This window comes from Chinchilla lanigera, unplaced genomic scaffold (genome assembly GCF_000276665.1).
Source record: "Chinchilla lanigera isolate Chin_1 unplaced genomic scaffold, ChiLan1.0 scaffold00005, whole genome shotgun sequence".
In the NCBI taxonomy this organism is placed as follows: Eukaryota; Metazoa; Chordata; class Mammalia; order Rodentia; family Chinchillidae; genus Chinchilla; species Chinchilla lanigera.
In genome coordinates this window covers 33,252,237-33,275,236 of record NW_004955406.1, presented here as the reverse complement: position 1 = coordinate 33,275,236, position 23,000 = coordinate 33,252,237, and the positions used below count along the sequence as shown (strand labels likewise).

The 23,000-nt window shown below is 35.4% G+C and overlaps 1 protein-coding gene across 2 annotated transcripts in view; it reads left to right on the top strand.

Annotated features, from left to right (window-relative positions):
• The window catches only part of Kcnt2 (potassium channel, sodium activated subfamily T, member 2), a 360,773-nt gene that overhangs the window by 166,106 nt on the left and 171,667 nt on the right, over positions 1-23,000 (top strand). For both annotated transcript variants that reach the window (XM_005375111.2, XM_005375110.2), the window contains exons 9-12: positions 1,408-1,588; positions 2,615-2,779; positions 4,751-4,887; positions 7,587-7,650. In XM_005375111.2, coding sequence (XP_005375168.1) covers positions 1,408-1,588; positions 2,615-2,779; positions 4,751-4,887; positions 7,587-7,650 — 547 coding nt within the window. The remainder of the gene's footprint in view (positions 1-1,407; positions 1,589-2,614; positions 2,780-4,750; positions 4,888-7,586; positions 7,651-23,000) is intronic.

Here is a 23,000-nt window from a genome sequence, read left to right as displayed (position 1 = left end):
AAGCACAAGGTCGTGAGTTCGGTTCCTGGTACCGGAGAAAAACCAAAAAAAAAAAAAACAAACCACAAAATGAATCTTGGCAGTGATGACATAAACATTGAAATGATAACATTTCTCTCCCTGGTCCCTCAATATTCATGCCCTTTGCACGTACAATATACCTTTACTTCATCTTAATAGCTCCAAAAGTATTAACATGCTCTATTACCAAGCATGTCAAAATTCAACAAGGTGAACGTTAAATCCTGAGGTTTGATGATAACTTTCTTTGACCCATGCCATAACTTTTGGAAACACTGAGTGGGGTTGGAATCCAAGGCCCTGGAAAGTCCCGTGGCTTTTCTAGTTTCAGGGCACATAACTGCCTCCACAAGTTGGAGTTTGGCAGCTACATCTCTCCTGCGGTGGCACTGCATTCTGTGGCTTGACAAAGGTGGGTCTGGGAAGTTACTGGGCATTGCCCTAGTTGGGGCTGCATCCCTGTGGCTCTTCTTTCTGGCTCCAGGGCTCTCCAGCACCGCCCCCCTGAAACCATGTAGCACTCCTTTGTAGCTTATGTATTCGGCACACTTGCAGAGTTAGCACCACGTGAATGCTGCTAAGTTGATCACTTACTTCCTTTGGAATAGCAGCCTGAGCTACACCTGGGCCTGCTGGAGATGCCCTTGTGACCTTGTGAGCCATAGCTTTGGTAGCTCAGGAATACCGTACCAGAATGCACAAATCCAGAAACCCACAAACACCTGGGCCTCTTTCTTGAAAGTATTCTACTCCAGGCCTTGGCCTGATAGGTATGGTGATCTGAAAGATCTCTCAAATGCCTTCACTGCATTGTCTCCGTGAATAGCACGTGGGCTCATTCTATTCAGATTAATCCCCAGCCTTTGTGTTTTCTCCTGAAGACCATTTTTATTCTACACAATCTGGCCAGGCTGAGAATTTTTCAAATCTTTATATTCTGCTTCTCTTTTGGTTAGAAATTCCATCTTTAATCCATTTCTGTCTTTTCTCAATTTAGCATACTGTCAGGAGTTGCCACTCAGTATGTCATACTGCCAAATATTCTAGCACATCCTTTTAGCTATGCACGTATTGCACATTCTAGCTATCTTTGTACGTTACCCAAGAAATTTAGTCTACTGATTTTACATGATCCTGAAATATACTTTATGATACTTTGATTAACATTTTTGGTGAGCTATTAATCACAATAAGACTATATCTGGTTGGTAGTGTTTGATGAATAGAAAACCTTAACTTTTATTTTTCTGGGAAAAATAGTGTCATGTATGAAAGGCTAGTTGTTGAAGAGCTTTATGAAATGGCTTTTGATTTCCAAGGAACAGTGATGAGAAAAAATGTGTCCAGTTTGCACATTTTAATTATAATGCATGTTTGTTTCACTAGCATTTGTGGAATCCAACATCTGGAACGCATAGGAAAGAAGCTAAATCTCTTTGACTCCCTTTATTTCTGCATCGTGACATTTTCCACTGTGGGCTTTGGTGATGTTACTCCTGAAACATGGTCCTCTAAGCTCTTTGTTGTTGCTATGATCTGTGTTGCTCTTGTGGTTCTACCGATACAGGTAAAGATAATCTTGTTAACCTTTATAGAAATGCAGTCTCATAAAATTGAATATTCTACATTTAATAAGAATACAGGGTAATTTATTTAGGTAACAATAATATACTAACACATACTGTTCCTATATTTAATTACAGTAGTGTATATAACTATATTAAGTATGTGAAAATGTAGCTTAAATTTTAAGATAATAGACTAAGGAAATAAATTTATGAATGATTCATTTCACACAGTTCTTGAAAATACACCTACAAGTCATGAACTGCAATGTTTTAAAAATCAATTATCTATGTTGGTCAATGAAGACAAAATATGGACATAGTATATAAACATCATGCAGCACTTTGGGCAGTAAGTACAGCTGTTGCAAAGGGACAATGGAATAAAATGTGACTAAAGATAAGTAGAAGCAATTTCTAACCCTTTCTTGTAGCGAGCCCTGGGTGCTCATGAGTGAGCAAATGGGAAACAAGATATAGCCACTGCTAATTATACCTGCATGGTCATACACAGTTTGATCATGGGACATTTAAAATTTACCTTTGCGAGTACAAAGCTGACCTTCCCATTCTTACAACTTTTTTCCTCCCTTGAGCCTTCTGCTATGCTCAGGTTAGGACGACTCTACAGCTAAAAGACAGCATTGAGTGTGTGGTAAGGTTATCTTCTGCAGCAGGACATGTAGGAGAATGAGAATAGAGAAATACCTAGGAGGTTTTTTTGTATTGCTCAGTGCACGACTTATCCTGTAGTACTGGCTATCGAGCAGATGCACAAAGCCGTTAATGACCTCATGTAATATACTAGCAAAATCATTTCAATATGTTTCCTAAAAGACCTGAAGTCACTGGAGTTCATTTATAGCCTCTGCAGAGATAATATAACTTTGTTGAAGGGATCACTGATAGTTTGAATCTCAATGAGTTTATCTTAAATTTTATTTACCTTACAGTAGACTGCTGCTCTGATTTTTTTTTAAAATTCTCATGTCTGGTGTTTTTTGTTCTCATATAAACATATTTTGCAGTTTGAACAGTTGGCATATTTGTGGATGGAGAGACAAAAGTCAGGTGGAAACTATAGTCGACATAGAGCACAGACTGAAAAGCACGTTGTTCTGTGTGTCAGTTCACTGAAGATTGATTTGCTCATGGATTTTTTAAATGAATTCTATGCTCACCCAAGACTACAGGTATGTGTGCATTATATTATGCACAATGCTAGATTATACCTACCAACATATTGCCAAGGTCACTTAACTAACAGTGGTACCTCATTCTGTATGATTTTTATGCAGCCAATTTACAAAGAATAAATGAACTGCAAATATAACCAGGAACATTGAAAAAATGCTGGAGAATAAATGGTATCTTAAGTTTCCTTCTGTATCTACACTAAAAGACAGATGGAATCATGTTAATGTTGGAAAGAAAAAATTTCTCTGAAATAAAGAATTGCTTTTATCCTTTGGATAAAGCATAAATGATATTTTTGTGAAACATTGAATTTTAACATAAAATATAATAAAACAATGAAGAAGCCATTTCAATATCATCTGCTCACTTGAATACTGCAGACTTATATAAAATATTAGTTATGGAAATGTGGAAGTCTAGGATTTCTATTTTTTTATTTGTTTCTTGGAGTGTAGCTAGGTACTATTTATAAAAGTGCTAAGTGACCAAAAATTGGACAATAATAGATGAAAATATGAATTCAGCACTTCATTTTTTTATGCAGATAAAGTCTTTGTACTTTTACTTTCCATGATTGTGGGACAATGTTTATGTAGGTAGTCTTCTTTTCTGCTAATGTAGTTAATCCAGGTCAAGAACAAAGAGCTAGTGATATTGTATTTCCTCAATAAATTTATGTCAAGAGATTGAATAATTCCTGATCAAGACATTGCAGACAATATCTAGTTATCCTTCTCCCACAGAGGGTTACAAATTGTTTGGAGACCTTTTTAAATACTGTACTATTATACTTAGAATTTTTAAAAATTTAATTATTTTAATTAGTGATACTAAATTATATAATATATTCCTTTGTCTTCATATAAAATTATTTGTGTTCTTCATTCATATCTTGGGTATTTAACATTTTTTATTCATTTTATTCATTTTAAGCCATCAAGAATATATTTTTTAAGGAAAAATTTGATTCCACAATAACCAACTTTTTCTAGGATCTATAGGGAGAATTCTTAAAACCCTAAAAATTTCCACTAAGTATATTCCATAGCAATAAAATAGTGAATGTCTACTAGAAAAATTCTATTCTTATAGATTAGTTTGTTTTAAATCATTTTATCATTTAGAATACTTTTCTATTTTCTCCACAGGTCCGTATATTTTAAATATTTTGATTTCAAACTCTTTTATTTTCATTGTTAGTATTTTGAAAGCTTTGATCAATTTTTACTCCATATTCATCAGTAATTATTGAAAATCACCCGTTCATAATGTTACCTAATGATGTATAAATCACCATCACTGTTTATTTGTTTGCTCTCCTGGTGATTAAACCCAGGGTTTCACCTAAACTAGTCAAGTGCTTTCCTACTGACCCCTCACGGTATTGATTGTAAAGAGGAAAATTTGAAGTATGAATTGATTCTTAAACATTTCTATGTGGTATGCAAAGTGTACTTTAGGTTGAGTCTTTGATTATTACTAAACACTTTAAAGCTGAAAGAATACTCAAAGCGTACTAACTGTTCACTTTACCTTTGTGATACAAGCAGGTTAGAATCAGTGGTTCTTGAGATTTCTGTATGTTTCCGTTTTATTTATTATGATGTAATTATATTTAATATGCCTAAGTTTTAAATGTGATTTTTTTCAGTACTGAGTATTAAGCACAGGACTTTCTCAGTACATCCTCACGTTTTCCATTTTTATTTTGAGACAGGGTCTCAGCAAATTTCTAAGTTCCCTAGCTGGACTAGAACTTGAGATACTCTTCCCTTAGCCTCCTGCCATGCTGGGATCGGAGGCACATGCCACCACGCTTGCCTTAAGTGTAAACTTTTATTTGCTAGTAGGAGTTCATTTCAATTTAACATTCATATTTCAGCCTGTTCTTAAGTACTTTATTTGCCTATGCAGGATAAGATGAAGCATTATTGTTCCTGAGGCACTGCCCATTTTGTTTTGAATAGGATTATTACGTGGTGATTTTGTGTCCTACTGAAATGGATGTGCAAGTTCGAAGGGTACTACAGATCCCAATGTGGTCCCAAAGAGTCATCTACCTTCAAGGTTCAGCCCTTAAAGATCAGGATCTATTGAGAGCCAAGTAGGTGTTCTTACCTTTTTTCTATGTTTCAGTCATTTTGAGTGCCTTAACATCTTTTTTCACCATCATATTTTAGCAATTTTTGCTGTTGCATGATTTGTTCTGGTATGTTTGTGTACAAAGGTGAGCGTGATTCCTGTTGCTGGCCAAATTAAAATATTAAAAAGCAAAATCAGTGCATTTACCTATCTATCCCAGCATTGTGTTAGGATGAAAATGGTCAATGGACTGTGCCTGCATGACGCAAGAAAAGCAACATGCTGTGATTGTCTCAGCTGTCAGAAATGGGCGGAGGTGTCCAGACTCACTGTTACTAGAATAGGCTCTAAAGTCCTCAATATCACTTTTATTCCACAAATCAAAATGTGGACTGAGCATTATGTGAGATCTCAAAAAAAGATCCAATGTTTAAATTTAAAGAGTGAGCAATATGTACTAAGCAGATAGCACTTACATTGCCTGGGGTTAGAGATAAAAGAATCCCTAGTGCTGGAAGAATCAGGAAGGCTAGAGGTCTCCCTGAGCTGCCCTCTTGGCGTTGTGCACTTGCCAGCTAACTGGACTTATGGCTCTGGCCACAGGGCCCGGGTGTCCTACCACACCAGCAGCGTTAAAGCATAGAAGGAGATCCTATGACTGTCAGGAAATCGAGACTTTGGCAAAACAGCACCTTTACTTCAGAAGCCAGAAGAAATCCTTAGTAGAAAATGGTTTTGCTAAATGATTTCTGCTTATTTTAATGTTTTAAACATGTCTTCATGTTTATCCTTGAGATGTTCTACATGCTCTTAAAGCAATATTTAAAAATCTCCCTTCCAAATTTTATAATTTACCTCCCTTCCCCTCTCCTCTTCACCCCTTTCCTTCCCCTCCTTTTCCTTCCCCCTCCTTTTATTTCTTTGTTCTGGAGTGCCTGTATACATGTGTATTATCCCATGCAAATTTTCTCCACTTGCTGTGTGTTTGAGCTTGTGTGTATGAAGGAAAAGAAAAGTAAAATGCACTTTGTGTTGCTTGATCATGCAAGAAATAACTGGATGTCCTAGTAGTCAGACCTCTGAAATTATATCTGATCGATAGATATTGAAGCCAATTTAGCTTAGGAATTTTTCAGTGATCTTTATATCTGAAACAATAAAGTAATCTCAGACTATCAGGAAGTAATGAATAGTATACAACTGATTTAAAATTTCTGAGATGATGTTAGTGTTTTTGGTGGGTTAAATATTTCATATATGTTATCATTGTACATAAGAATGTTCTATAAATTTTCAGATGTTCCTAGTACTTCAAGTAAACCCTTGCTTTGGGTGTTCATGATTTGTAATCTATACCATGACTTGGGTGCCATAGAGGGAATATTTGTTCAGATATTAATACAATCTGGACCCTTATATTCATTTGTATTGATAATTATGTATGCTTAATTTGTTGCATGAATTATGTTCTTCTCAAAATAGAAATGAGTAATGTCCATAGTGTTTTCTATATGAATATGTGTAACATATGAAAGCTTTTTTTTGTCTAAGAAATTAATCTGAGCTGTTAGTAGCTAAACTGGAAATTATTTAAGATGAACATAACCAACTTATTGTTAATAGTATTAATGAAATTTCTCAGCAAAGTCAATCATATTTATAGGAAATATTCCTTCATAGAAATGAAAGAGAGAAAGAAACAAAGAAAGAAAGGGAAAGAAAACAGAAAGGGAGAGAAAGATAAAAGAAGGAAAGATAGAACAGAAACAAAGATAACAGAAATAGCCAGCTGCTAAGACTCCAGGAGTCAAGTTAAGATAGAAGTTAGTGTGGTGAAGTATCTATTTTTATGTTCATTTCTAACCCTAATTTCATATAAAAGACTTGGGATTTAATGTTAACTAATACATTCTTCAACACAATTCCTCACGCAAGGAACAAGGAGTAGATTTCTCCAAACAAGTTCCAAAGGTCAGTTGCATGAGTTTTGAATTGCTTTGTGGAAAGTGATGTTTAGAAAGTGTCATCCAATACTCATGTTATCTTAGTGCTCATGACGCAACATTCTCCAGAACTGTTTGGTTTGGATTAATTTCATGGACCTTTCGTTTTTCCATAGAATATATTGTTTAGAAAGGATTTATTTTATCACAGTGTACCAGAAAATTAAATCTTTCTTCATTTTGCAATTAACATTCTTCTGCTTATAAGATATTATGTGTCAGGCAATAAGGCATATTTACCATTGAGTTAAAAGATGTAGAATGTTAGCATAAGGGGAAGAATTTGGAAGAGACAGTGCATCGTCTTTAGGAAATCTGAGTGTGCAGTAGAGTTTGATTTATGGATACTGAACAGCACTATACCCTCTTACAATTTAACAGAAGCATGAAGTTGAAGTGTAATTAATCATGAAATACAGGCCAACAACCCTCCTTAATTTATGCAAAACTTATATATGGAAACATATAATCAGAAAAGACAATAAAGTTTTTTATTTGTTCATAAACCACTGATATATATACATATATATATATTCCAACAAAAGGTTTTATTCAGTGTCAAATATAGCTATGATCTGTTAGACATTCAATTTTGATTTGAGGTGAGGATATACATATTCTACATGTAGCACATGCACCACGAGTTAAAATACTATCTTTCCAGACAATCAGTAGTGATTTCAGTGTTAGACTGTCTTGTGTTTCTGTCTGTATTTAGGATGGATGATGCTGAAGCCTGCTTTATTCTGAGTAGCCGCTGTGAGGTGGATAGAACATCATCTGTAAGTTTCTAAAATCTCTCTTAGTAAATTATACTTTCCACACATTAGAAGATTTTTGTTAATTTGATTTTTAAAAATTTACCAATAATAAATATGGGCAAACTGAGAACTTTACTAAAGGGTATAAAATATTTCTTAACTATCCTGGTCAAAATGTAAGATAAATTGTGCTACTGTTTCAAGACTGTTCTTGAAGTAGATTCTAATGATCTAATTTTCTATTGATCAAAATCAAAACAGAAGTAGGTCATTTTTATTGTGTGTATTAAATATGTCCTACATATGCAGTTTAAAGGGGTCTCAATTTAAAGCCTCAACTCTAAACCAAAGCAGATGGATCAAGCAGTCTGCATTAGAATCAACTGAAGAGTGTCTAAAAAATGTACGTGTAGAAACTCTATTCAAGATATGTGGGGTAGGGATCAGAAATCTATACTTAAAAAGATTCCCAGATAATTATGAAACACATCCAGTTGTGGTCACATTTGAGTTAAAGGGTCTCTGATGTATATTTTAGGTTCAAAGTTCTAAAAGCTTATAATTAAATAAATTATTACAGTATAACTTTAGACTTAAAAATCTATTGCTATTATATATTTAAAATGCTTTATTACTTTAAATACTGTTAATGCATTCCTAAGCCAGTCAGCTGATCTGTAGACATATCTGTGGTGTGCAAATAAAGAACAACATTTGATAGCTTTTGTACAATGTAAAGAAAAGGCAAAATATGCATAGTCTTTTTGATCATTTCTGGGTCATCAAGTAGGCACATTCTACTGTGACTCCTCAATGTGCCAAACTCTGGATTTCCTCACTCTCCTTTATCCCAACTCATTAGTCAGTTTTATAAATTCAAAACCAATGTTCTCCTCCTCCATTTGAATAAGGCTAGCATGGGTAGAATTCTTTCCCCCTAGAATTCATATGCTGCGGTATCAACCACCAATACCTCAGAATGTGAGACAATATTTTAGAGGCAATGATTTGGAGATAAGATTTTGGTGATACTGTTTTAAGAGAGCTAATCTATCAAAATTGCCAAGTGACTAGAAATAGGCCTCATCTAGTGTGAAGAATATCTGAAAATAAAAGGACATGTTCGAGAGCAGTACACAGGAATAACTCCAATTGAACACGAGGCAGCCAAAGAGAGAAGCCTGGTACAGACTTTTCCTCACAGATCTTAGATGGGACCAATTTTGCCAGTGCCTTCAATTCATATTTCCAGCATGCACAGTTGTGAGACAGTAAGTTTCCATTATTTCAGTCTCACAGCTTGGAATACTTTGTTATAGCAGCCTCAGAGATCTGTTAATTGGGCATCAGTGAAAAACATGATGAGAAAAGTAACAAAATATTACTTTTTGAAAAAAATATATGTTTAAAAAATCACCATTCTTCCTTTTCCTTATTTTCTGCTCTAATTTAGACCACGTCATCTGCAGTTCATTCGACAATATTTCAGTAGTTCTTTAATTGTTCTTTTGTAATAGGTGCTCCATACATCTTTATAGAAATGTGTTTGAACTGAAAAGAACCATAAATATTATGTTTCTATAGTTATTTGATTTATATAATTGTGAGTGTTGTGCCCTTCACGTGGGCAGTTTCTGTTAAAATACTTGCAGTCTTTCAGTATCATTAGTGCTTTCAAATAGTAATGGGAGTATAAGCATTGGGAAATAAATACACGATAGCTTCTTTTTTCTGATTTTCTTTTATTTTAAAGAGAGTAGTACATGAGAAACAAACAAACAAACAAACAAAAAAATAGAACAGTAGCAGCATACCAGTACCGCGAATAGGTGGTCTGAGAAACTGATTAGAAGGTAACAATATGCAATGGAATTACAATGGTGAACATAATAGCTTCTTGAATACCCTTTCCAATGTGAAATTGGGAGCTTCTAGGTAAACAAATGCATTCTATTTCTTCTTGGAACTCTACAAAATTGACAGGAAGTGAGTAAGGAGATTTGCATCCTTAAAGACAAAGGGTTTGATAGCTGAGAAAAAGTCAGAACAATTTGGCAAGGAAGAAAGCAGTTAGACAGAGGATGACAAGTGGTTCAGCCAGAAGAAAGTTGGAACTTAGGTTGGGAGAGGAAGTAAATCAGATGCAGGCTATTTTCTGCAGTAGAAGTTCAAATCTCTCAGGAAATAGAGGCACCTGGATAGTAAGGCAAAAAGTACAATTATGTATATGAAAAATGGGTAAAATTTGGTAAGGGATAGGGATGCTTTTGATTTCTGCAGATAGTCAATTTTATAAATTCAAAAATTAAATTTTGAGTTGAGTTCCCAAACCTGGAGAAGAGGTTCACTGTTTGGGTAATTTGATCCAGGTGTGCTCTCTGTGAGCATTAATTGTGATTGTCTGCTTACCTGGATTAAGAAATGCCTAATAGGTGAGTAAACCACACTTCTGCTTGGATCTGCCAGATGTTTCTAGAGATGGTTGGCACAGAGGCTCCCAAACTGCACAGAAAGGGGAAGATGCACCCCAATTGTGGGTAGCCCCATCCAATAGGCTTCATCCTAAATGAAATGAAAGGGGAAGTAGCCTTCCTTTGGAAAGCTCCATTTTGCTTGAGTGGGGCATTTTTGCTATTGTCTTTGTTCATAGACCTCAGCTTAGTTTCTTTAGCCTTTCAGTTTAGACTCATACCAGCCACTCTCCAGGAAGCTACCAGGCCTTCAGTTCAGGATTTGTGTTGCATCCGTGATCCTTCTTGTTCTATGGCTTCCAGCTTCTTGGACTGACTAATTCTAAAATTAGCATAATTGAGAACAAATTGACTCTGTGATTGTGATATGCTTCTCCCAGATGGTCTCTAGCATCCTCACAGCCAAATTCACATCTCAAGCACCACAAGAGTAGAGGTATTTTCTCTGGGAGAATGGTCCATCCCAAGAGAAAATATCGTGTGTGTGTGTGTGTGTGTGTGTGCATTAATATAAAAAAACTGAACAGGGATGTTATTGTCATAGTGAGGGCCTCTTGATCAGAGGAACATGAAGAGGATGTCATTGCATGCTGATAATTTCATAAAATTCTAGGAAATTTATGGAAGAATAAAAAATATATAATATCCATAAGGGCCATTAAATACACTGCATCTCTACTCCTTTGGCAAAGAGCGGAGAGTCTCTCACCTTTGCATGTTTGTGTGGGTAGAAACTCATGAAAGTCTCTACAGCCCTTTGAGAGACAGAAATTTTCAGGAAACTATTAGAAAATGAACTGCAGACATTCCTAGTGTCCTCATATCTGAATATTTCCATAGGCTATCATTTCTCTTTTTAAAAAACCATCCTTATCTGCACTTGAGCACAATCATTCTAACAGAGAAGACTTATTTAGAAAGCATATACAAAACTAGACAAATTATGCAATATTAAGTAGGTAACATTGTTAGCAAAGAGAACTCTGTATTCCACTCACCAATTCTGTTATACATTGATTTATTTTTTATGATTCCATATAATGCTTACCTACATTGGTAAGCTAATTCTAGATTAATTGGAAGATCTTTAATATAATTTGTGGCATCTTGCTCAGATTTTTTTTTTTTTTTTTTTTTTTTTTTCGTTCGGGGAACCGAACTCATGACCTTGCGCTTGCCAGGCAGGCGCTTTGCCGCTGAGCTAAATCCCCAGCCCTCTTGCTCAGATTTGATCATGATCTTCTACACTAGAATCAAAGTTGCTCCAATGTAACACCATGTCAGCTTTTAACTATTCCACCATTCCTTCCTTCATCCATTCAACAAGTATTTATTGAATGCTTTATTGCCTATATACTGTCCTTCCAGCTGAATATCCAATTCTGAAACTAACAATTATAAAGTTTCTGTTCTCATCTCCTTCTGGACTTCATCTCCTTGTGGAAGTCACAACTAGTGTGCTAAATAAATAACTCTATACAATATTAGGAAAGTGTGAAAGAGAACACTGAGGCAGAGGTATTTGAAATGTGGGAGAAAGCAAACGTTTTACATTAAATTATTAATTTAAAAATTGTAAAGACTAACTTACTTATAATCACTAATCCTATAAATTATTAAGACAGAGAACAAATCAAACATGCACTGTTACCTTCAGAGTGAGGTTATTGTACCTGCTGCTTAATCCATTTTCCTTGTAAGTTTTACCCTTTCTTTCTTCTCTTCACATGACTTCCTGAAAAATGCAACAAGGTAAGTCAACCTTAGGACCTCCATAACCCCTGATTCCACTTTGTTGCTACCCTGTCACTCAAGTCCTTTGCAAGAGCATCAAGGCAGGGACCCTAGTGCCAATGACTTTTAATTGTAAACCTTACTTATTTGCTCTGTTTTGTTCAATTATCACTGTTTAATTTTCTCTTTCATGTTATTCTTTTACCTGTTTGCCTTTGTGTTCTTATTCTGTGGATTTTTTCTGTCTTTTCACTACCTTTAAAAAGCTTTCTTCTAGTGTTTTAAATATGAATTCACAAGCACTTTCCTCAGTTCCTTTTTTACTTGAATTTGTTTAGATCTTATTGGACAATAAAACTAACACTCAGAATTAAATTATGACCAGGAATGAGCTGCTTCCTCTGTCCCCCAAATCTGACAGTAATTTTTTTTTTGTTTGTTTGTTTGTTTTTCTCCGGTACCAGGAACTGAACTCACGACCTTGCGCTTGCCAGGCAGGCGCTTTGCCGCTGAGCTAAATCCCCAGCCCCTGTCCCCCAAATCTGTCTGAGCTACTAATTCCTAATGTCTCAGACTATGACCTTGTTTGAAACAGGGTATTCACAGAGACAACCAAGGTAAAATAGGGACGTTAGAGTAGCCCTCAATCCAACACAAATAGTGTTCTTTAAGAAAAGAAAATCTGATGACAAAAACCGCAATGAGAATGCTATGAAGACACTAAGAAAACTATCCTCAAACTAAGGTAAAAGGAATGGTACTGAACTTCAGAAATTCACAGCCTTCAGAAGGAACTGGTCCCAGTAATACCATGATTTCAGACTTCTACCCTTCAGAATTTCAGTCAGTAAACTTATATTGTATCTTCTAGCTTCTACTATCTCTCACAGTCTTCTAGTTTTTCATACTTTCTTATTGCAGCCAAAGCAAAATAATGCAAATTTTAGTACTGAAAGCAGGTGCTACTGTAAAAAAAATACTTAAAAAAAATGAAGTGCATTAGGGATTGGATAGTGGATAGATGATGAGTTTTGTGGTGAATGATACAAAAACACTAGATTGCCTAGAAAAAGTGTTGATATTGTTGTTGATAGAAACGAGAGGAAAGCTGATCGTTACTATAAAGTAGCGGGAGAGTTGGCTGACTTTTGTTCTGTAGGATGGAAGTAGAGCTTGAGAGCCGTGCAGTTAGTACAGTTAGTGGAGCATATTTCTAGTAAAAGTTTTAGCAGTAGGTCACATTTCTTTTTACTTCTTTTAAGAAAATGCAGGAAGTGAGAGATGCATAGAAGATTTTGAGTATAAAGTTTGGGTAGAGATTGTAACATGGGCTGTCTTACATTTTAAAATATCACTTTGGTTGCTATGTGGAAAAAAGACTGACTATGTTGGGGTTGGAAGACAGCAATCGGAAGCTCAGGAGGAGTGATTTAGAAGAGAAAAATAATGACTTCAGTCAGTGTGGTGTTAGTAGAGATGATAAAAGGTAATTAGCTTGGGTATCTGTCCAAAGAGCTAACATAGTTGGCCACCATATTGGATATAAGTTTCAAAAGAAAGAAGACAATGGTAAGTGTTAGGTTAGATTAAATTTAAATAATGCAGTGGCATTTGTGACATTGAAAATTTACCAAAAAGCAAATTTTAGGAAGGTGAAAAAAATTTGAAATGTCTGTGAAATATGCAAGTACAAATGTTAAGCAAAAATTTGGTTGTATGTAAATAGGCTTTAAATGAGAATATAATCTGAACATTTTACAGCGATTGGTTTGCTTGGTGAGAGGATTACCTGAATATAGGGAATGAATGTAGCTAGTTAAGAGGACTCTTTTGATTAAACTCAGCTGTAGTCAAATATTAAGAGGTTGCAAAGGTGAGAATCCAGCAGAGAAACTTTAAAAATGAAAAATAATTAACAAAAAGATCCAGCAGAGAGTGTAGCTCTATAGATTGAGTGGGAGATGTGCTTTAAGAGGGAAGGAATATTTCAAAGCTTTGTACTGAATGCTGATGACTAGGTTTGGTAAGGTGGAGGTCATTGTTGATCATACAAGAGTAGTTTTTAGTGGTTTCTGGAGTGGCTACAGCCTGAAACATATTTGTAAGTAAATAGGAAATTCTGTGCTTCTAGCTATATGGGAGCAGTAAGTAGTAAAATACCTTTCCCATACTAATGCTTAGAATTCCGATAAAATATACAAAATAATATACAAGATAATATATAAGATTATAGGATAATATACAAGATATATATAAGAATATACAAGACAATATACAAAAAAATATACAAGATAAAATATACAAAACAATTATTATGAGAATGAACAACAAGCAGTGTGGAGCTATGATTTTTGAAGGTAAAGAAACATTGAGATCAGCCTTAAAACAAACTCTACTTTGTTCCCCGACGTGTTTTAGGATCTTGGGATAGAAAACAATAATCGAGGCAGTTTATGAGTGTTTTATTGAGGGAAAGATCTGTGTTGAGAGGAAACAGATCTCAGTTTAAGGGGAAGAGACTGTGAGAAAGCTGGAATTAGTGCAGCTGAATGCTAAGTGGAGGGAAATGTGCATAAAACAGTTCCAGTAGTCTGGCTAGTGGTCCTTTGGAGACCTGCTAAATAACACAACACACATATGCAGAATGGAGTTCTTGAGGCTAGGCAAACAATAATAATTAGGAAAGAAACACTACCAGGGGATGCAAGATAAAAACTAAATAATATGCACATTTTGGGAAAGTAGACTTATAAGCAAAAGAAGTGGAACAATCTCGTGGAATGCCCCAGGAAATCATTCACCAGAATGATTACCTCCACAAAGGCCACTGTGTAACTGCAGGGGAAAACCAATTCTAGAATAAAAGTACTCTAAAAATAACTCAACTGAGTTTAAAAGTAAGACTTAATTGATAGGCTAGAGCAAATCTATAAGTAACTACCAAACCAAACTATACTCTTTAAAGACTAATGAACAAATAAAAGACTGTACAATATAATATTCGAAATGTCTAGCCTTGAAGATAATTACCACATAGGCATAGGGCCAGAAGGCATAGTTGGTAACCTTGAAAAATTATCAGTCAATACCAAAAGACCAGTGACAGAGATAATGTAATAAAAAAACCTGTTTTGAGTTTTTGCAAATATATTTACAGAATGCAAAATTACAACATGGAACATACTGAAGACAGAAATGGAATAAATGTTACTAAAAGATTCTAAAGATAAAATATCGATAAGGAAAATGTTGCTAGATGGGCTAAAGAGCTGATTTAATCTGTCTCATGCTAAAAGAACTCAGCACCCACGGAAATCTAGAGAGCACAGCTCAGCACAGAGAAGACCTGATAAAGAATAGACTCAGCAGAAAGGTAGTTGGAGGAAAGGAAATTATAATGAGTATATTATAAATACATAAAATACAATCCAGAAACACAGTAGGAAATATCCAAAGAAGACCCAAGTGTTGGTTCTTGAAAGTGTAAGCAGGAGTGGTAACAGTGGACATCCTTGTCTTGTACTTGATTTTAAAGTGAAGGCTTTCAGTTTTTGTTCATTTAGTATGATGTTGGCTCTTGATTTGTCATAGATGGCTTTTATCAGATTGAGGTAGAGTCCATCCATGCCAATTTTCTGTAGGGTTTTTAATCATGAATAAGTGATGGACTTTATCAAAAGCTTTGTCTGAATCTATTGAGATGATCATGTGATTCTTGTCTTTAGCTCTGTTGATATGGTGTAGTACATTGATTGATTTGTGTATATTGAACTATCCCTGCATTCCTGGGATGAATCCCACATGGTCACGGTGTATTATCTTCTTGATGATTTGCTGCATTCTATTAGGTAGTATTTTACTGAGAATTTTTGCCTCTGTGTTCATTAGGGAGACTGACCTACAGTTCTCTTTTTTGGTTAGTTCTTTTTCTAGCTTTGGTATCAGGATAATACTTGCCTTCAAGAATGATTTTGGGAGAATTGCTTCTCTTTCAATTTCATTAAAGAGTTTGAGAAGAATTATTATTAAATCTTCTCTAAATTTCTTGTGGAGTTCTGCAGTGAATCCATCAGGACCTGGACTTTTGCTCTGCATCATTTCCAATTTTTTAAAATTATATTTATTTATTTATTACTTGTTACTGTCCTTGCTTGCTTGATCAATCTTCCATTCTTATGTCCAATAGACTGAGCACCTCTGTTGAAGATAATGGCATGTAATATAGCAACTATTGTGAATTTCTATCATTTTTTCTTGAGGTCATGTATCATTTTTGATATTTTTGTATTGTTTTGATTTTGTCTTCGTGGTTGTTTTGTCAGTTTTTTGTGTTTTTGTTTGTTTGTTTTCTGGTACCAGGAATTGAACTCACAACCTTGCATTTGCCAGGCAGGAGCTGTGCCATGGAGCTAAATCCCCAGCCTCTTGTCAGTTTTTTTTTAATTTTTAAAATAAAAGAAAGAAATAACAAGTTAAAAAAAAAAAGAAATTGTAAACAAAATTGACAAACTTTCAGTTAGACCTAGTAACAACAATAGCAACAAGAACAACAACTACAACAACAACTAAAATAAGAAAATCAGCAAGTATAATGGCAAAAATCGGATTGTATTCCGCAAGAAACTAAAGGACTCTACTGAGAACAAATAGAGCTTTATTAATTTGAGGCTAGCCTCCCTTCATCCTTGACTTGCAATCAGGGAAGTAGGCGTGGGCCTGCCTTTGTTCCCACCTTATACACATTTTTGGTTTCCATGATAACAGATTGGAATGTTGTAGCCCTGACCACATGTTGTTTTTCTTGTCCCACCTGACCGGGTTAGGCTCTCGTCATGAGCCCAACCACAATGATATATACTTTTTGCAATCTGTTGTATATGTCCCCCTTTGGATAAGCATACATTTCCTTTATGGTTACAATGTTTATCTAGGGCTAGGGAAGGGATGAAACAACCCGAACAGGGTCATAGGTGGGTATCTGGGCCCAGGTGTTCCTTGTTTTTGGAGAAGCATTCCGGGGCTAAGTCAGGACTGCAAAGTTAACTTTTTGCAACCCCTCTGGTATGTTTCTCAAGGCATATTTGAGGCTTACACTAAGACTAGAATTTTTCTATCTTAAAATGATATGCTAAGAGTTTCCGTGCCCTACACAAGAAAAGAGGAGCCATTACAATTTTGCAACTTTATGTCACAGCTAAAACAATCATTAGGGAGTGTGAATAACTATGTGCCAAAAAATGTCTAGGTCTGAAGAAATAAATTCCTACATACAGACAGTATTGGATTATGAAGAAAATCAAAATTTGAACAGATCACTAATGAGTATGAATATTGAAGCAATAATCAAAAATTCCACAACAGAGAAAAGCCCAAAACTAGATAATGTCATAAGTGAATCCTACCAAGCATTGACAGAAGAATTAATGACAGTCTTCCTCAAAGTCTTCCAAATTTTTTTTTTTTTTTTTAAATTTTGGTTTCTTGAGTCAGGGTCATGCCGTGTAGTTCAGCGTGGCTTCAAACTCCCTGTGTAGTCCAGGCTGGCCTCAAACTTGTAGCAATCCTTTTTCCTGCCTCAGCTTCCCAAGTGTTGGGATTACAGATGTGTATAACCACACCAGACTCTTGCAAAATATTTAAAGGGAAGAAGACTAACAAATTCATTTTATGAGTCCAGTATTTTTTGATAGTACTATCTGATACCAAAGTCAAACAAAAACATGGCAAGAAAAGATTCCCAGTAAATATAGATGCAAAAATCCTCAAAAAGAAATCTTAGTAAATCAAGTCAAGAGCACATTAAAAAAATCATACATTATGATCAACTGTGATTTACCCCCGTGAGGCAAGGATGATTGAACATAATTAATATTAATAATTATGAAACATCATGTTAACAGATTGAAGAATAAAAATGATACACCATCAATATATTCAGCAAAATGTGAAAAAAATTCAGCATCCTTTCATTATAAAGATAGGCGATGTTCTGGAAGGAATGTAACTCCACCTAGAAATGAGGTGTCTGCAGCTAAGAGAATATTCAGTGGTGAAAAATTGAAATCTGTTTTCTAAAATCAGGAAAAAGACCAAGGTGTGCACCCTAACCATTTTTATTCAACATAATACTGAAAATTCCTAGCTAGTGTCATTAAGCAAGAAAAACAAATTTTTTTTTGTCTGTTTGTTTTTTTGGTTTTTCTCCGGTACCGGGAACCGAACTCACGACCTTGCGCTTGCGAGGCAGGCGCTTTGCCACTGAGCTAAATCCCAAGAAAAACAAATTTTAAAAAGGCATTTTAATTGGAAAGGAAAAAGTAAGATATTTGATTAGAGGTGATACGATCCTCTGAGATTCCACAAAAATCAACCCTAATAAATGAATTCAGTAAAACTGCAGCATACAAATTCAGTGTATATTCTTTTTTTTTTATTTTCTATTTTTTGTCTGTTTTTCCAGTACCAGGAATCGAACTCACGACCTTGAGCTTGCCAGGCAGGCACTTCACCTCTGAGCTAAATCCTCAGCCCCCCAAATTTGGTGTATAAAAATCACTTCTCCTCCTCCTCCTAGTCTTCATCCTTCTGCCCCTCCCCCTCCCCTATTCCCCTCCCCTCCTCTTCCTTTTCCTCTTCCTCTCTCTCCCTTCCCCCTCCTCCTCTTCCTCCTTCTTCTTCTTCCTCTTCTTCTTCTTCTTCGGTTTGTTGAGACAGGGTGTTGGTGTGTAGTTCAAACTTGCCTTAAACTCACTATGTAGCCCAAGCTGACCTTGAACTTTTAGCAATCCTCCTGCCTCAACTTCCTCTCAGAATGCTGGGATTAAAGATGCGCAGGAGCATGCCTGGCTGAATTTGTATTTTTATAAGTTAACAATGAACCATCTGAAAAGGAATTTAAGAAATCTGCCCCAGTTTGAATTGCCTCAAAAAGAATAAAATATTCAGGAATAAACTTAACCAAGGAGTGAAAAGACTTATACACTGTAAACTATAAAATGTTGACAGAAAAGTAAAGGAGAAAAATAAATAGAAATATACTTGTGGATTGCAAGACTTAATATTATCAAGAGTCTATAGTATCCAGAGTGATCTACACATTCACAATGAGTGCTCTCTCCATTAAAACCACATTTGCTTTGTCGTTTTATTTTTCACAAAAATAGCAAATGCAAACCTAAAATTCATATAAAACTACAAAAATGACCAAAATAGCCATGTGATCTTGAAAAAGAAAACAGCTTGAGGAAACAGACTTCCCAATTTAAAGATATATTTCCAAGTTTAGTTATTTAAATAATATGTTGCTAGCATATACATATTATGTAGTCCATTGTAACAGAATAAAGCCAGGCACATAAAGTCACTTAATCTTTGGCAAAGTTCCCAAGAATAACCAGTGGGAAAAATGATAGTCTCTTCCACTTTCATTGGGAAATTTGGATATCTGTATAAAAACTTAAGGAAAGAAATTGATACCCTTAGAACATATATTACTCAGCATAAGAGAGAACTGTAAAATTCCTAGAAGGAAACAGAACAAGACATTTGATATTCCTCTCAACATTGATTTATTGCATGTACCAAAAGCCCAGGCAATAAAATAATGAGACATATGTGATTGGATTAAATGAAAAATTTTGCATTCAGGAAGGAAAGAAGGAAGGAAGTGAGAGAGGATGGGAGGAGGGGAGGAGAAATTCAAGATTAAAAAGTAACCTGCAGAATGGGTGAAGGTAATCTGAACATCATATATCTAATATGGGATTTACTTCAAAACTGTGAAAGGAACTGGAGTAATTTAATTGCAACAAATGAATAAGTATATAAACTAATCAAAAAATGCAAAAATAACTTCAGTATGCATTTTTCCAAAGAGTTTTGTCCAGTTTTCTACAAGATCTTACTTCTCTCTCTTTTAAAAATGTTTTATTTTATTCAATTCCTTATATTTATAGTAAAGATTTATTTGCATATGTTAATTTACATTTTATAATTCAGTCTTACTGCATACCTTAGTGAATTTAAAAATAGATAATGAGATATGCTTAAAATTTGTAAAATAATTATGTCTTTTGTCATGTGCAGATGTATTTCATAAAGTGAAAATTGGATGGAAAGTGACCTTTGATAGCATCATCATTGTCATACCATTTCTGGCTCATGTACTCCTTTTCAGAATCTAATTCCAATAACAAATTCTCATAGACTGGTACTTCATAATTCCTGTATAAATTTTCATCTAAAATGTCTCAGTTCTTTGATGAGTCATCTTGATTTTAGGGTTTCAGTCTCTAGTAAAGTGATTTATGTAAGCCCTTAGAACACAAGTAACTTTTAGGTACTTGCATATATGAAAATTGCATTTTGTGGAGACATTTTTAGCAGATTAGATTTTTAGGCAAAGTGACTTTAGGTGAAATGTAGTTTTCATAGTAGTACTAGTAGCCATAGTCCATCTATGTGGTCCAGTGTAGCAGTAGTAGTAAATACTCAGATGAGAACCCCTAATGCAGCACATTACCTTCTGTTGTTATTAGAGTTTGTTACTTCCCAGTTATCATAAGGAATGCTTCCATTACTTTTGGGTTAGAAATATAAAATGCCTTATTTAAGTATAAATTTATCAACAAGAAAACTTCAATCTCTTTCATCCTCTACTTTTAGAAAAATAAATAAAAAATCTTGTTTCTGTGTTTTATTATATGCTCAGGAAAATATTGCTTTTCTCTTTATCTCCTAGTCACCTCATTGCTGAGATGCACTCCCCAACACCCTGGAGTTAGAGGAGGACAGGTTTGATTTGGCTGACTATCCGTAGGGCTTTCAGTACAGAGTTAGCTGGCTCCAAGGCAGGATTTCGTGGCACAAGAATATGGTTTGGGGGAGCAGCTCATGGCATGAGGTGGGGAGCAGGTAGAGAGATGAAGGAGGGACTGAAGAGGGAGGTAAACTCTTTGCAGGCCAAACCCAGTGGGACTCACCTCTTCTGTCCAGACCCCACCTGCGCACAAGTCAGATATGATCCCTGTAATCCAGTCACCTTCTAAAAGTCCCTCCTTTGACCTCTTGAGGTTTTGGGGGGATGTCCAGATATAAACCATAACAATTATTCATCTGACATTTATGTTATAGTATATTACTCTTTTATTTTACCATGTAATGGTTTACTCATGGGATTATTGATGTTTGTTCTATCTTGGGGGACATAAAATATTTTTTAAAAAAACAAGGAAGACTTTTAGGCCTTTAGAATAAAAATGTCATTTGTTTATCCTTTGAATATATTTGCTAAGTAGTTTCTGTGGTCCATATGTTCCTTTTTTAAAGGAAATTTATTATTTAAGTTTATTGGTACAGTTTAGGTGTACTTAAAGACCACATTCATTATAGAATGTTTGCACCTATTCATGATCTATCTTGATTCCTCTTTTATCCCGTTCTCATTCCCATTCCCCTCTGTCTTGGTTACTTTTCTCTCATTGCCGGGACAAAATACCTGGCACCAAAATGAAGGAAGGAAAGGTTTATTTAGCTCACAGTTTGTGGAGGTTTCAGTCCATACTCCACTGGCTCCAAGACAGGGTGGCACATGGCAGAGGGCAACTCTTCATGGTGGCAGAAGATAGCAAAAGCAACAAGACCAAAGGAAGGAGTGGTGGTAAGCGGCCTCTTTCTCTCTCTTACATATGCAAACTACCTGATCTGGGGTGGGTGTAGCACTCACACCCATGTAGCAATCATAAACTCTAAAAGCGTGCCCCTGTCTAAAAGCCTGTCTGAATTTTATCTTTCTTTATGGCTGAGTAATACTCCATTATATAGAACAATCTTTTTAATTCATTCAGTGGTTGATAGGCATTTGTGTTGCTTCCAAGACTTAGCTATGACAAACTGTATGGTATAAGCATGGATGCGCATATATTGCTGTGGTGTAATGTGTTTAATTCATCTGGGAAGATGCCCAGAGGGGAATAGCTGAGTCAAATGGGACCACTAATCCTAATTTTTTGAAGAATCTCCACACTAACTTCCACAGTTGTTGCAACAGTGTACACTCCCACCCACAGTGAAGAAGGGCTCCTTTTCCCCACGGTCCCACCAGCATTTGTTCTTAGTATTCTTGATGATAGCCCTTCTTTCTGAAGTGAGTTGGAATCTCAATGTTGTTTAAATTTGCATTTCTAGAATTACCAGTGATGTTGAATATTTTTTCATATGTCTTTTTGCCATTTGTACTCCTTCTGAGAAGTGTCTATCCATATCAGAAACCCTTTTTTGGATTGGATCTTTGAATTTGGAGGGTCTGACTTTTTTCAGTCCTTTATATGTCCTAGATATTAGTCCTTTGTCTGAAGAACAGCTGGTATGAATTTTTTCTTACTCTGTGGGTTTTCTTTTCACTCTGTTGGTGATTTCCTTTGCTATACAGAAGCATATGATGAGATCCCAGTTTTTGATTCTTTCAGATAGCTCTTGTGCAATGGGGATTTTGTTCATGAAGTCTTTGTCTACACCTTTGTATTCTATTTTCCATCAGATTTAGTGTTTCTGTTGTAATATTTAGATCTTTGATCTATTTTGATTTTAGTTTAGTGCATGGTGACAAATATGGGTTTAGTTTTAGTCTTCCACATGTGGAAAGAGAGTATTTCCAGCACCATTTATTAAAGAGGCTATCCTTCTTCCAGTGAACATGTTTAGCCCATTTATCAAAGATCAGGTGACTGGTTGTGTTTGGAGTTTGAGTTGTTTCTCCATCTTCTAGTCTGTCCCATTGATCCTGTTTTTTTTTTTTTCCTTATCAATACCATTCTATTTTTGTAATCCCAGTAACTCTGTAGTATTATGTCAAGTCAGGGATTGTGATGTCCCCTGACTTGCCTTTGTTGCCCAGAATTACTTTTGCTATTCTAGGTCTCTTTTGGTTTCCAGTGAATTTTAGGAGTGTTTTCTCTAGTTCTGTGAAATATGCTAATGGTATTTTGATTGGGATTGTATTATATCTATATGATAGCTTTGGAAGTATGACCTTTTTCACTATGTTCATTCATCCTACCCAAGAGCAAGAGATATCTTTCCATTTTCTAATATATTCTTTGATCTCCTTTTTCAGAGTACTTTCATTTTCAATGTGGAGATCTTTTGCTTCCTTTGTTAGATTGATTC